Source organism: Melanerpes formicivorus, unplaced genomic scaffold (genome assembly GCF_026170545.1).
Source record: "Melanerpes formicivorus ecotype bairdi unplaced genomic scaffold, bMelFor1.0.p_v2 SCAF_98, whole genome shotgun sequence".
Lineage (NCBI taxonomy): Eukaryota > Metazoa > Chordata > Aves > Piciformes > Picidae > Melanerpes > Melanerpes formicivorus.
In genome coordinates, this window is record NW_027142450.1 from 1,827,491 (window position 1) to 1,841,143 (window position 13,653).

General features: G+C 43.0%; 1 protein-coding gene across 1 annotated transcript in view; it reads left to right on the top strand.

Moving 5' to 3' along the window:
- Nucleotides 1-13,123, top strand: part of ALOX5 (arachidonate 5-lipoxygenase) — a 30,780-nt gene extending 17,657 nt beyond the window's left edge. Inside the window, exons 6-14 of the mRNA XM_068166148.1 lie at nucleotides 425-597; nucleotides 1,298-1,444; nucleotides 1,543-1,746; nucleotides 1,931-2,017; nucleotides 3,965-4,143; nucleotides 6,721-6,842; nucleotides 8,177-8,277; nucleotides 10,395-10,565; nucleotides 11,775-13,123. Coding sequence (XP_068022249.1) covers nucleotides 425-597; nucleotides 1,298-1,444; nucleotides 1,543-1,746; nucleotides 1,931-2,017; nucleotides 3,965-4,143; nucleotides 6,721-6,842; nucleotides 8,177-8,277; nucleotides 10,395-10,565; nucleotides 11,775-11,954 — 1,364 coding nt within the window. The 3' untranslated portion in view covers nucleotides 11,955-13,123. The remainder of the gene's footprint in view (nucleotides 1-424; nucleotides 598-1,297; nucleotides 1,445-1,542; nucleotides 1,747-1,930; nucleotides 2,018-3,964; nucleotides 4,144-6,720; nucleotides 6,843-8,176; nucleotides 8,278-10,394; nucleotides 10,566-11,774) is intronic.
- The last annotated feature ends 530 nt before the right edge of the window (nucleotides 13,124-13,653 follow it).

Genomic DNA, 13,653 nt, shown 5'->3' on the forward strand with positions numbered 1-13,653 from the left:
TTACTGTATTATTTCCCTTCTGCTGCCTCATGTCATTGTTTTTGGACTCATCCCCCCATACAGCATGCCTTGAGAATTTGAAAAGTGGGATTTAAAAGTATTGTGGAAGTCCTGATAAGGTGGTCTGTAGATGGAGATAGTATTTTTCATAGCAGTGGAATATTTCACTCATCATTGATTCTGTATATAATAAATGAATATAATTCTTCTCAAAGTGAAAGGCAAAGATTCCATCATCCATTGGATTTAAATGATTTGTCTTTAAACTATATGGCATCTTTTGAATCCTTCTCTTGCTATCTTTAGTCAAAGTTGCATAGCAGCATGACAAAAGTTGAGGATAAAAGAAGGAATGCTACAATGCAGTAGGACATTAATGCAATGCAGTGTAGATACTGATGCTACAGGCTTGGTTTTCCTTTAGAATATGTGATGCAGCACTGGAAGGAAGATTTTATGTTTGGCTACCAGTTCCTGAATGGATGCAATCCTGTGCTGATCCGGAGATGCACGGAGATACCCAAGAAGTTGCCTGTCACTATGGATATGGTAGAATGCAGTCTGGAGAGGAATCTGACCCTAGAGGAGGAAGTGAAGGTACAGCTCTGAGTCAGGTTGGACTCCATCTGTTCCTTCTTATGTCTTCTAACCTCCAAACCCCTTTCTAACTGCCTTCAGCCTCCTCTCTTCAAGCTGTATGAGTGGTCATGGCAAAGCTTGTTGTCTCTGCAGGATGGCAACACCTGTCGACTGTTTTCTCCTTCTGTTCTGGAGCTGCAGGCTGTGCCTTTCTCCAGGTGCAGTTAAGACATCACCAGGAGATGATGGGTCCTTTTCCAGTGGCTTCCTCTGAAAGGTTAGGGATTGACCAACTGCATCTGAAGGGAAAAGTGCCTCTCTCTTTCTTAGCAGAGTCTTACCCTGCTGCCACCTGCAGAGTGTAACACACTGAAGAAGGGTTGGCAAGGGTGATGCCTTTCTTTTGCTTGTTTGATGAGCACAGAGTTCTCTTCAGCTGGCAGCAGGAAACTTGTCACTGCATGAATAGCAAATACATAGTTGCTCGTTTCTGATAGGCTCACTGTCAGACTCAGCAGACACAGGTCCAGGTGGTTTGTGTAAAGCTGCTTTCTGTCTCAATGGCATTATCCCTGAGCCACCATGAGCAGTGGCAGCTCATAACTACAGGGCACAAGCCAGCCTCTGACTAAGACTTCCTACCCTTTGTTCTGAGCTCTACTGCTTGCACTCTGTTAAAACACATCATGCTTTTGTTGTTGTTTTTTTTTTCCCCCAGCAAGGAAACATTTTCATTGTGGACTATGAACTGCTGGATGGTGTGGATGCTAACAAAACAGACCCGTGCACAATCCAGTACTTGGCTGCACCTATCTGTCTGCTGTATAAGAATCTGGAGAATAAAATTGTACCCATTGCAATCCAGGTGGGCTTGCTGTCAGGGTCTTGAAAGGGACACATCATTTGTTGCCTCACCTTGAATGTGAATGACTTGGTGTTTCCTATTCTTCTTATATCTTTCAGCTTAGTCAAAAGCCTGGGCCAGACAATCCCATATTCCTTCCCTCAGATGACACATATGATTGGCTGCTAGCTAAAATTTGGGTTCGCTCATCTGATTTCCACATTCACCAAACAGTGACTCATCTCTTACGGACACACTTAGTCTCAGAGGTGTTCAGCATAGCTATGTTCCGGCAGCTGCCTGCTGTACATCCCCTCTTCAAGGTAGGTTCTTGAATGAAGGAATGCCAATGGGTTAGGAAGATTATCATATTAGTTTGACAAACTGAAAGGAAGTCCTGGTTACAGCTAAACCTCCAGAACTTCAGTGACTTCAAACTTAACACCTGGTTGCTGTGGAATTAAGTCAGTTAATTTGTCTTCTTTCGTTGTTGGTCCCATTTCACAGCTCTTGGTGCCACACATGCGGTTCACAATAGCCATCAATACCAAAGCCCGAGAACAGCTTATTTGTGAATGTGGCCTTTTTGATAAGGTAAGTGATCCCTTTGGGAATCTTGATTATTCTTCTTGGTTCCTTATGTGTTTTTATCCTTCAACCATCGCATATTGCCTTGTTTTTTTGCCATTTCTTCTAAAGTACAAACAAAACTAATATCACCTGAGTACCTGGCTCATGGAATTGATGCCTTGTTGTGCTAAAGGTGTTATAGTTTACCCCTAATTTGCCAATTCATAGAATCATAGAATGGTCCAGGCCAGAAGGGACCACCAAAAGTCATCTAGTCTGACTTCCCTGCAGTCAGCAGGGACATCCCCAACTAGACCAGGTTGCCCAGAGCCCTGTTGAGCCTCACCTTGAATATTTCCAGGGAAGGAGCCTCAACCACCTGTCTGGGCAACCTGTTCCGGTGTTCCACCACCCTCATAGTAAAGGACTTCTTCCTGATATCTAGTCTAAATCTGCCCTTCTCTATTTGAAGCCAAATTCAGAACTGGCCAATGTCAATAGTGAGTCAGTAACTCATTTACATGTAGCTAATATGGCTGTGGCATATGAGTGTAGGAGTGCAAGGTAATACAGTAAGCACATACATCCCTGCATCTGTATGCACACAGTTAAGTCAACAATTTATTTTAAGTACTTATAATTATTCATCTTGGGGCAAGGTGGCAAGCAATAGAATTTATAATTGCAAGAGGAAATATGCATCAGAGAAAGATGTGTAGGTCAGATATATTTCTAAGCCACAAATAGTGGGTGTAGATTCCAGCCTGTCATCTTAAATTGTCATAAGCAGCAGATCTGCAGGATTAAAGTTCAGCTTCTTCTGAGGCAGTGAATCATAACTGTGTATCATGGTCTGCAGTGTAGCTCTTAGCTCTAAATCTGATTGCACTGATATTCAGCATGTACCCAGCTCTTCCTCCCTTGAGTCTCCCAGAAATGGCATGCTGCCTCGGGGAACTGCAACAAGTTGGCATGCAGCAGTCTCTGTCACAACGTGCTAGTAGTAAATGAGAAGTAACGGGAGGTCTCAGAAGTCCTTCTGAAAAGGGAGCTTGTGTTTCAGGACAACTCTGTCCCTCTTATGCCTCTGTTACCAGACCAAAAATAGCTTCCATGCTATAGAGATTTTTACCCAAGTAGAAAGGAGATTAAATCCAGGCACATTCCTGGTACTCACACACCTTTTAACAGAAGCATAAGGTCCATACCCTGTGCATGTGGGATGAATGTGTGGCTGAGACCCACCAGTAAGGATCCTGGAGTTTCAGAATTTGTTGGTTCCAATGTAGATGAACAACCAGCCAGAGAACAACAATTACAAGATGACTACTGCTACATCACTAGCATCATATGCTAGAAAAACATTTGGAAGCTTTTGTGCAGTGATTATCTAAAGAGTTTTGTAGTGCTATTGACACACTGTTTTCCAAATGTAGCTGAATATATAATGTATAATTTATTGTATCTTATATACTGAAACCCTGGCCAGTCTTTACCAGTAACCACCCAGTGGGTTTGTTCTCCTGGCTTAAATATATGGGTACTAAACACTTTCTCTTAAAAGACTCAGTAGCAGGAGTAGTGATCTAGTAAAAGTCCTGTTCCACCATACTCTTGGCTGCCTGTCTTCATGAACATGCCAGCTGTGGAACACCAAGCTGTCAGAAAGTGCTTTGTGTTTGATAATTGGGTATTGCTGGGCATTATTACTGTTCCACAAGCTGGTACTGTACCTATGGAGGAAATGTGGATTTTAACAGTGATTCATGGGAGAGGTGTGAAATCTCTGAAGGCAAAATACACAGTTGCAGCAGACCTCTTTGTTCAGTAGATGTTTGTGTGGAGATATGGTTTTCTTCTTGAAAGGTTCACCAATATTCTGAATATCATCTCCTGCAAATTTGGAAAGCCAGTCTTGGCATAAAGTGAGCATAATCTCCTACTATTCCTCTCTTACCGTTCTTCCCGTAGGCAAATGCTACAGGTGGAGGAGGACATGTACAAATGGTGCAGAAAGCAATGAAGGATCTGACTTATAGCTCACTCTGCTTTCCTGAGGAGATCAAAGCTAAAGGGATGGACAGCAAAGAGGATATCCCTTACTATTATTACCGGGATGATGGCATTAAAGTCTGGGAGGCTATAAAGAGGTAAGAGACCTTAGTTCTACAAATGTCTAGTAAAGTCACTGTCACAGAGGCATGTCTCTGTGTCTTTGCCCTTCTTCACAACTCTGTGAACAGAACCTGACCTGTTTAGTCATATGGTACCTTTTCCATCCAACATATCTCATCTGAGGAAGAATATATAGTCAAACACACCCCCTTGGAAGACTCTTACTGCTTTTTTCAGGCCTGCTTTCTTGCATTCTGTATTTCAGAGGCCCTTTTATATGTATGTACTCTTCCATAGGATTTCACAGAGTTAAAAGAATTGGAATTTATCCCTGCAAAGGGAGGTTATTTAGCCTTTCTTTTTTTTCAGCTATATACAAACTAAGAAAGAAGTCAGCTCTGAGCCAGCCACATAACCTCATCAAGGTTCTTGTGAGGCAGAAATGTAAGCTTGGATTGTACAAGAGCTGTGTTTTGAAGCTTTGATAAATTAGACATCAAGTGATTTGAGCCAAACTTTTCTTAAAATGCCTTAAAATTACAAGACCCAAGTCTGGTGAGGAAGGGCAGAGCTTCTGAGTCAGGAGAGGTACTACAAGGCTGCTCAACCACACGAGTGACTTCTCTTCACATATGAAACACCGCCTCAGAATAGGATGATTCATGGTTTTTATTCCATTTAACAAACAATGTGTTTTTGCATGGCATAAATTCCTTGCTAACTATACAGCTGTTTCTGGTCACATGGCTTTTGAAAAGCGTGTTCATTAAAAATCAGATCTTTTGTGTACACAGAGTAGGGGATTTATAAAGCAAGCACAATGTGACAAGCGTTGGGTACATCTTTGTCTGCTGTGTTATGTGTGTGTTTTGGCAAGAGATATCTTGCAATATTTCCTGCAATTGTTAGTGCCCAGTTGAGAGAAAAGGAAGTTATAACTTCTGTGGTTAACGTCTTGATGTAGTCCAGGGTTTGTCCACCTTCTTTTTCCTGTGTTTTCTTTGCTGATCAAGATATACCTCTTCAAGTATAGAATAGAATAGAATAAACTCAATTTAGTTTGACTGTTTATGAGTGTTAACCTAGCTGGAGAAAGATGACATGGGCACCCTTTTGAGTGTGTGATATTCTGACCCATGGACCATAGTCATATATGTGTCTAGTCACCATAAATGTCTCTGCAGGGGTGTCCGTCTCCACTCCTTTGATGATGTAAGTTCTATCCTCAGCATTGTTTCACATGTGGTAGATGGCCTGGACTTAACAAAGTTGATGAGGTTGTCACTGTAGAAACAATGAAGCTCAACTTTTAAAACTTTTTCCCTACTACTCAGCTTTTTATTTCTGATCTAAATGTGAATGGATATTCCAACCCAAAAGACCTCATCCATACTTTGTATACTAATCTATATTTGATTGGAAAGGGCTGGAAAATACTGCTGTTGTGTAAGAGAAGGATTACCTTCTGCATTTGGCACGTGGTGGAGGCAGAGTTCACGTAGGGCAGCTTTATCTCTGCATGTTGAAGGATTTTTCTTTTCCTTTGGCTTCCTCTGGAAGCCAAAGTTACTTAAACTTTTACTGCTTATGCAGTTGTTTGCCTCAACAACAACTCTTAACTTGATTAGAGACCTTTACAAATCCGTCAATGTGGTTTCTCTTAGCCAAACTGCAAGCTGCTTATCTCTTATGAGGGAGGAATCTGCATTGGATAACAATTCTTAATCCCATCAGTCCGCTTCCACAGGCAAATGTTTCACCTAAGAGGTCATCGTGAAAATATTTAGCAAGAGATTATAGGTACCTGCAGAGCTAGTAGAATGTAATAGCTCGGTTCATCAGTCATTCAGTCATGAAATGCAAACCTTCAGGAAATCAAGCTTACCTATTTTTACTGCTTTCAGGACTATTTCTGTTATCTTACTGTTTTGCCAGCTATTCTTTCTGGGGTGACTTAGTCTAGGAAGCTTTTATAGAAAGAGATTTTGAGAAGAGAACCTGAAGAGATGTCTGTTGTATGCAGTGGATGGAAGTAAAAGCTCTTTAGTGGAAGATTTCTGTGCCACCCCCGCTTTGGAGTATGCCACCTGGGTTTTGTGAAGAAGATCTGCAGTAGGAGGGGATCAACTATTCACAGAGTCACAGATTGCCGTGGGTTGGAAGGGACCCTCAAAGGTCAGAAGCAGCTTTGGAGTATCCCACATACAGGGTATCACAATTTGGGAATCCTTGTTCTTAGTGTGCAGGCAACATGGATTTACCAGCAGGAGTCTGTATTAAGTGAAAAAAGGGTGTAGGTGTGATGACAAATATTCAGCCAGGAGCAAAGGCTCAAATAAGCGCTCATTATCTCTCAGGGAATGCAGTGTGGTCCAGTATCATTTTGTGGGGGGAGAAGTGATGCTGCAGTCATAAATGAATCAAAGTTACCTCTGTACATTCCCACTGCTTGTGGGAAGGAGGTAGGAGGGTGTTCAGACCTGCTTTTGCCCTTCTCTTTTTCCCTATGCATCATCTGAGTCATCTGCAAGGTCTGTAGAAGGTCTGCAGGGAATGGCATTCTAGCTTTCTCCTTCTCATTTTGTCTTGTTCATTTGTTCATGTGTCTGCAGTTTTGCAGCAGATGTGATTCACATCTACTATGAGAACGATGAAGTGGTGTGTGAGGATGTGGAGCTCCAGGCCTTTGTCAAAGACATTTATGTCTATGGGATGAGGGGCGTGAAGGCCTCAGGTAAGGTATGATTGCCCAGCCAGGTCTGTAGCTTGTCAAGTCCCTGCTGACAGCAGTGCTGCATGCACAGCATGCCTTGAACTGTTGGAGATCCTCTTCCTTCTCAGTCCAAAGATGCTCAGTCTTATGGGTGGCACTCTGGATCGGGCTCTCCCTCCCCCAGGAGGCACCATATTCCTGTGCCACAGATTCTGACCCTTACTTTGTTTCCCATCACTGCCTGCCATTCGCTGCAAACTGTTACTTGCCCATGGCAGCTTTCACCCATAACACAGCTCGATTCTCCCACCTGAGTTAAGGCTCTCCTGTCTTTCCCTAAGCATGTTTTCTTCTGCTGCTCACATTATGTTCAAGGAGCTTTTCATGAATTTATGCACATAGGTGGTGATTCTTCATACTGTCTTGACTGATTTACATCTGGAAACACCTGTTGGCCAGTGATCTGGGGCGGATAACTTTGGCATTGCATGCCTGCATATTTTCCTGTGAGACCTCCAGGCAAAGCTGTGATGTTTCCACTCATTACCAGTATACACTAGCATATAATAGCCTCCTGGGCTCTACCTGCTTGGACAAGCAAAGGATTGGGGAACACCTAGTTGCCATAGTTTTTGTTTCTGTAGTTATTTTCTAGGAAAGGCTTAGAAATGGCTTGCTAGCAGGAACTTCATGCTTTGACCTAAGCATCTTGATATGGGACAAGTACCGAGCCTTTCCAAGGCTCTGGCTGGGGTGAGATTTTGCAAGCACCACTGGTGGCAGGTCTGCTACTACAGATGGGAAACCTGTTGGGTCTTCAGCATCCCTGTCCGCACTGCTGCTACTCTAAGGGCTGGGGCACAGAGCAGGAGCACTTGGCTGGGTCTGTAAAGAATGGAAGGAGGATAAGCAGTGGAGAGTTTTGCACTCAGGGTTCCCCCTCCATTTGCCATTCCTGCCCTAGGAGGGCTGCTCTGCCTGGGAGTATGCCAAGCCCCTTTAAGATGAGCATAGTGTGCTTTGGATAGCGGGACATAGGAAGGGATGGTGCATCCCCTCCTCCCTCCTCCTTAGGCTTTGTGGGTGGCTAGAGCTACCATGTGCTGCTTCCCCCTCTCCAGTTGATTTTGCATCTACCATCACATTGATGGTAGAAATGTGAATTTTCTGATGAACAGCCAAGACACAGAGAGGTTGAGTAGCTGCTGTTAGACCACACAGCAAGATACAGAAAGAGAATGCTCTGCTCTTCAGTAGCTGCTACATGGTCCTCTAACTCATGCCTTTTCAGTAGGTGATTACTACTGGGTTACATCATAACTGGGTTACTCATGCTTTTTCTTTCCCTCAATTAGGATTTCCCAAGACGATCAGGACACGAGAGAAGCTAGCAGAATATCTCACAGTGATAATATTCACCACATCAGCCCAGCATGCGGCTGTGAATTTTGGTCAGGTAGGAATTTCTGGGAAGACTTCTTTCTGAGCTGGGAGGTGCATCTAACAGGGCAAGGTCTGAAAAATGATCTTCAGTAGATGTACAAACATTGCATTTTTCTTTCTGGTCCAAATAACTGCAGAGCCATCTGCAAATCTCCATGAGGCCTGTTGAAACTGAAGTGTTTTGGAAGCTGAGAGAGGCATTTGGAGTCCTAAATATGCACCAATGCTCAAATGCTTTTTTTAAAGGGTTCTGACTTATATATTTTAATTATTGTATTATGGAAAACTACTTTTTAAAGCATTTAAACAGGTTTTCAAGACCTCTTTCAGAAATATTGAAGGGTTCAGGTGCACAGTTTAGCTGCTGTGCTTTCCACTCATCACCTGAATTGCCTGGTTTGGATATGTGCTGGCTGTCTGTGGCATGTTTTGCAGTTAAATGCAATGAGTTATGCTAAGGGCTTTACCTCACATCTGCAGTGAGTGTATGCGTGAGTGACTACCAGGGGTTGTTCCTGTAAACTGCACTAATTTAGCAGCATGCCTGTGCCAGAGGAGTATACATCCCATTTTTAGATGTGGCTTAGGAGCCAGGTGCTATCTTGTCTATGAGCTGGTGCAGCTGACTATTTCCAGCAATTCTGTCCCAGCACTACATCGATCTAGCTGGTCTAATGGACTATTTACCAAGGGTCCTGAGTTAATTAGTCGAAAACTGCCTTGCACATCTGCAGGACCTCCATTTCTTTCTCTAGCAGCACAGACAAGCCTCTACAAAGTAAAATCTCATTGAAGTCAGTGGGAGAAGAATCCACATTTTCAGTGATACCCAGATACTTAACTCCCACTGACATACACAGACATTTGAAGCAGTACATCTGTGAGGATCTAGGCTTTGGTCATAGAATCATAGAATTGTTTCGGTTGGAAAAGAGCTCTAAGATCATCATGTCCAACCACTATCTAACTCTAACAAATCTGGTGCTAACCACATCTATAGGTCTTTTAAACACCTCTAGGGATGGTGATTCAGACACCTCCCTGGGGAGCATACTCCAGTGAAAGTGGACATTTTTCTTCTAATATTCAATCTAAACCTCTCCTGGCGCAACTTGAGGCTTTTTCCTCTCATCCTGTCACTTGTTCCTAGGGAGAAGGGACCCACACCCACCTCAATCCAATATCCTTTCAGGTAGTTGTAGAAAGCAGTAACATCTCCCCTCATCCTCCTTTTCTCCAGACTAAACAATCCTAGTTCCCTCAGCCACTCTTCATAAGAAGGTAGAGGATAGGAGGAGATGGCTACACATTGAAGAGAACAGAATGAGCAGTGTAAGAATGACACACAACTGAAATGGGACTCTCAGGCAGGGCAAGGGATATGTATGAAGGTAAAGAAAAAGTACTTGGGAAAGGAAGAGTTATGGCAAGTGCAACACCTCAGATGGCACAAAACTTGGGGTTGTACCTGAGGTAAAATGAGACATCACCATCCCACAATATTTAAGCAGGCAAGACATGATTCTGAGTTCCCAATCTAGTGCTCACTGTGGCCACATTCACTTGCCATATTCCATGATCCACCAGCATCCTTTGCCTCTCTTATTCCCTTACCGCAGTACTGTAGGCATGTGCTTAGAGAAAATTCTGCCAGTAAAAGCAACTGGTGGAAAGGGGATTTCATTAATTATAGGGGTTTTATCAATGGTTGCCTCAGATTATTAAATAAGAATCTCAACCTGGTCTATCCTATCCTATCCTATCCTATCCTATCCTATCCTATCCTATCCTATCCTATCCTATCCTATCCTATCCTATCCTATCCTATTCTATTCTTCTGATAAAATAGCTAAGTCCTTAGCCTGGCTGATAAATCTGGGCTGTGTGGCATATGCCTGTGGCTAGCAGAATAATTACTTCCATTTTGACAAGCCAAGTCTTTCCCTTGTAAGGACAGTAGGGATTTCCTTGGTTCCTTCAGTCCCTCTCTACAGCATCTCTCTGTCCTTCAGCTGGTATCTTCTCTTTCTGAGAGGCTCATGTTAGAGAAGCAAACTCCCTTTTTCTTTGCAGTGTTCTTAAATACCAGCCCCTGTAGTTTTTCACTGTTCTTTCTGCTTTGTTGTGCAGTATGACTGGTGTTCCTGGATTCCCAATGCCCCACCAACAATGCGCTGCCCTCCTCCAACACAAAAGGGGACAGTCACCATAGAGCAAATTGTGGAGACTCTACCAGACAGGGGACGTTCATGTTGGCATCTTGGAGCTGTCTGGGCCTTGAGCCAATTCCAGGACAATGAAGTAAGTCAACCTCCCTTCTCTAGGTGGTGGAGATGTAGACAGGACTATAAGGGCTGTAGCAAGACCACATGGGCTCATGAGATTACAGCGCTGCTTTGCCTTTCTGTGGTGATGTACCAGTGGTGTGGGTTTGCCCTCATTCTGCCAGCAAACCAGCTCTGAGCAAGAAGTTGTATTTTTATTCCTAGGCTCAACCAAAATGAAAGCTTCTAAACTCAAGCATAACATTGTTGAGTACGGATGCTGGTGTGGAAGGAAGGAGGTTTTCTCCACTCTTTGACACAGTAGCGCTGATGGAGAAGCTATAGCACCTCTGTGTTCCCATGTCCTGCCTCTTTGGAAAATCTGTGCCGATACCGTGTGCACTACAGTTGTGGCTTGTGCCTGGCTGGTGTGGAGTGCAAACACAACAAGCCTACAGGAGGCTTTGCAAGCACCGCCTATAGCCATTTCCCTCATGTAAAATGAGGTTGTAGGTTCTCGATTGTCTCACCCAAAGACTGTGTCTGGAGGATCTGTTTTGGATCTTTAAATGGAAGATGATGGACAGACAGTACTTCAAATGAAGTTCCTCTTGAAGAAAGTAACAGATTTCAGCTGAGAATCTAGTAGCATGGCTAGTATTTTGGGGAATGATTATATGAAGCAGGTAACATGCCAGTATGCATAATGGCAATACAGTATTCAGGGCACCCTTAGAGTCCAAGGTGACTGAAGCAACTGTGACGCTGAACTTTGAAGTACAGTTTTAAGTCAACAGACACTTTCACTGTCACTGACAGAAGAAGTTGTCTTCCACTTTCATCCCTGGCTGTTCATTCTGCTGCCATGTTGTCCTTTTCTCTAGCAGCACAAATGTTTGAGTGGATATGTAAAGATCTGTCTTGGGAAGCTGATCTGGCTGACCACTGGCCTGAATAACACTGCTGATTTTTCAGTGAAACAACTCCCTGCAGGTGGAGGAAGTGCCACATAGACACCTGACTCACTACTATCAAAAGATGCAGGGGTGGAAAGAAGCAGCCAGTGGTGGAGGTGGCACAGCACCTTTCCTTGGCAGTGCCAGTGTATGCCAGCTTAGATATTGACAGTACTGTTGTAACAGTGGCATTTGTGAAGCTCTGGGTGTTAATCTGAGGGACAACACAATGCTGAAACAGAATGGCTTTTGCTTTCTCAAAGCATGATTTCTGTGTGTTTTTCCATTAGCTGTTTCTGGGCATGTACCCAGACGAGCACTTTGTGGAGAAGCCGGTGAAAGAGGCCATGGCAAAGTTCCGCAGGAACCTGGATGAGATTGTCAGCACCATCACAGAGCGCAACAAGAATAAAAAGCTTCCTTACTACTACCTTTCCCCCGATCGCATTCCCAACAGTGTTGCTGTTTGAGCAGCTATCCAGGAAAGTTTGAAGGCATGTAAAGTTAGTGACACTTTCCAGTGACACCTGCTTCTTTTCGACGAACTTTCAGACCTGGATAAAATCAGAAAGCCACCAAGGCCATCGAAACTGACCCACAGCCCACCTGGGCTTTCAAAACAAATTTGATTATGACTGATCTTGCAGACAAAGTCTAGGTGTCAGCCTTCTGGGTCAAATTTGTTGCAAGTTTTATTCTTCCATGCTTTTTAAATTAGTCTTGGAATCAATGCTCGTGTTTCTGTTACCTTTTCCTCTCCTGGTCAAAACAGTATCATCACAGATTAACTTATTTTACTCCGGGAAAATACTATCACAAGCAATAAGCAAGTCACATCTTTACAATCCTCCTTATTTTGAATAGGTGACACTGGTGAGATTAAGATGTAATCTTCAAAGCTGATGCATAATTTTGAGTCTGATTCAAACAAATGTTCAGTATTTTCACCACAACTGAGAATGCCCTAATCAGGATGAAGGTAGAAGCAGGACATGTTCTTAATGTAACAGATGGGGGGGTTTATCACTTTCTTACTGAGTTCACATGAAATGAGATAGCCTGATTCATAGGAGATGAAAATTTTATGTCAACATAAACCTATGTATTTTCTACATAAAACTAGGAAGGTTTGGTTTAGCCTTTGCCAGCAGAGCTCAATGTCTTTCATGTGTATGTACAAATCTTTTGCTTAGCACAACGGCAACAAGGACAGACCCAGCAGTGCTTACTCTCAATTTCTGTTTTGTGGCTGAAACTGCTGGGTATTGTAGATAGTTTCTTCTGTTTTGTGGAGGATTGAGGCTACTTTGCATAATGATAAAAGTTGTGGAGGAGGGTTAATTGGCAGGTTCTATGAGGCTTATTTAGATTTGGCCATCTGAGCATAATGACATGTTTAGAAACAACTGAGTTTCATCTGTTTTGTTTAGAGCTGATTAGGTTCAAGTACTTGGGCTTCAGTTAGAGTTCACAGAATCACTGCGATAATGAAACTAAAATGAGGTTTGGAAAAATTAAGAGTTGTGGTTTTGTTAATAACAGGTTTTGCTTATTTTTCCCAGAATTTGTTCCTTGTGCTAGCTTCACCAACCTGTAGTGTGTTTTCTCAGTAGATAATAAAGCTTCTCATGCTAGTGAAACAAAACTGAGCATGAACATCTAGCTTTTTATTTCTTAATATCTAATGTCTTGAAAACATGGCCATGGTTTAATAGTCATGAGGTCTTGGGTGACCGGTTGGACTTGATGATCTTTGAGGTCTTTTCCAACCTTATTGGTTCTATGATTCTATGAGTAAGTGCATTGTGCTGTGTAAAAGCATGAAGCTCTTGAACTTAGCATGGAAAGTGTACTAGTAACGTGTATGACCTTCCTGTTTCATATGGAGCAGGCATAGAAACTCATTTTAGCCTCTTTGTGGCAGACTGGTTCACTTTCTTTACACCTCCCTTCCTCCCCCCCCCCCCCCCCCAGCTAAAGAGTTTCAGCAAAAATATGAAAGGTAAGACCAGTTCCTGTTTTGGGGGAAGTACATTTAAGACTTGTGCATCTTCCTTTTACTGAAATCCATGAGAAGTGGTGGCTGTAGGAGCCAAGGCACACAATTGTGTATCGACGCTGGAATAGGACCAAGAGATCAGAGATCATACCGTATGAGTCACAAAAAAC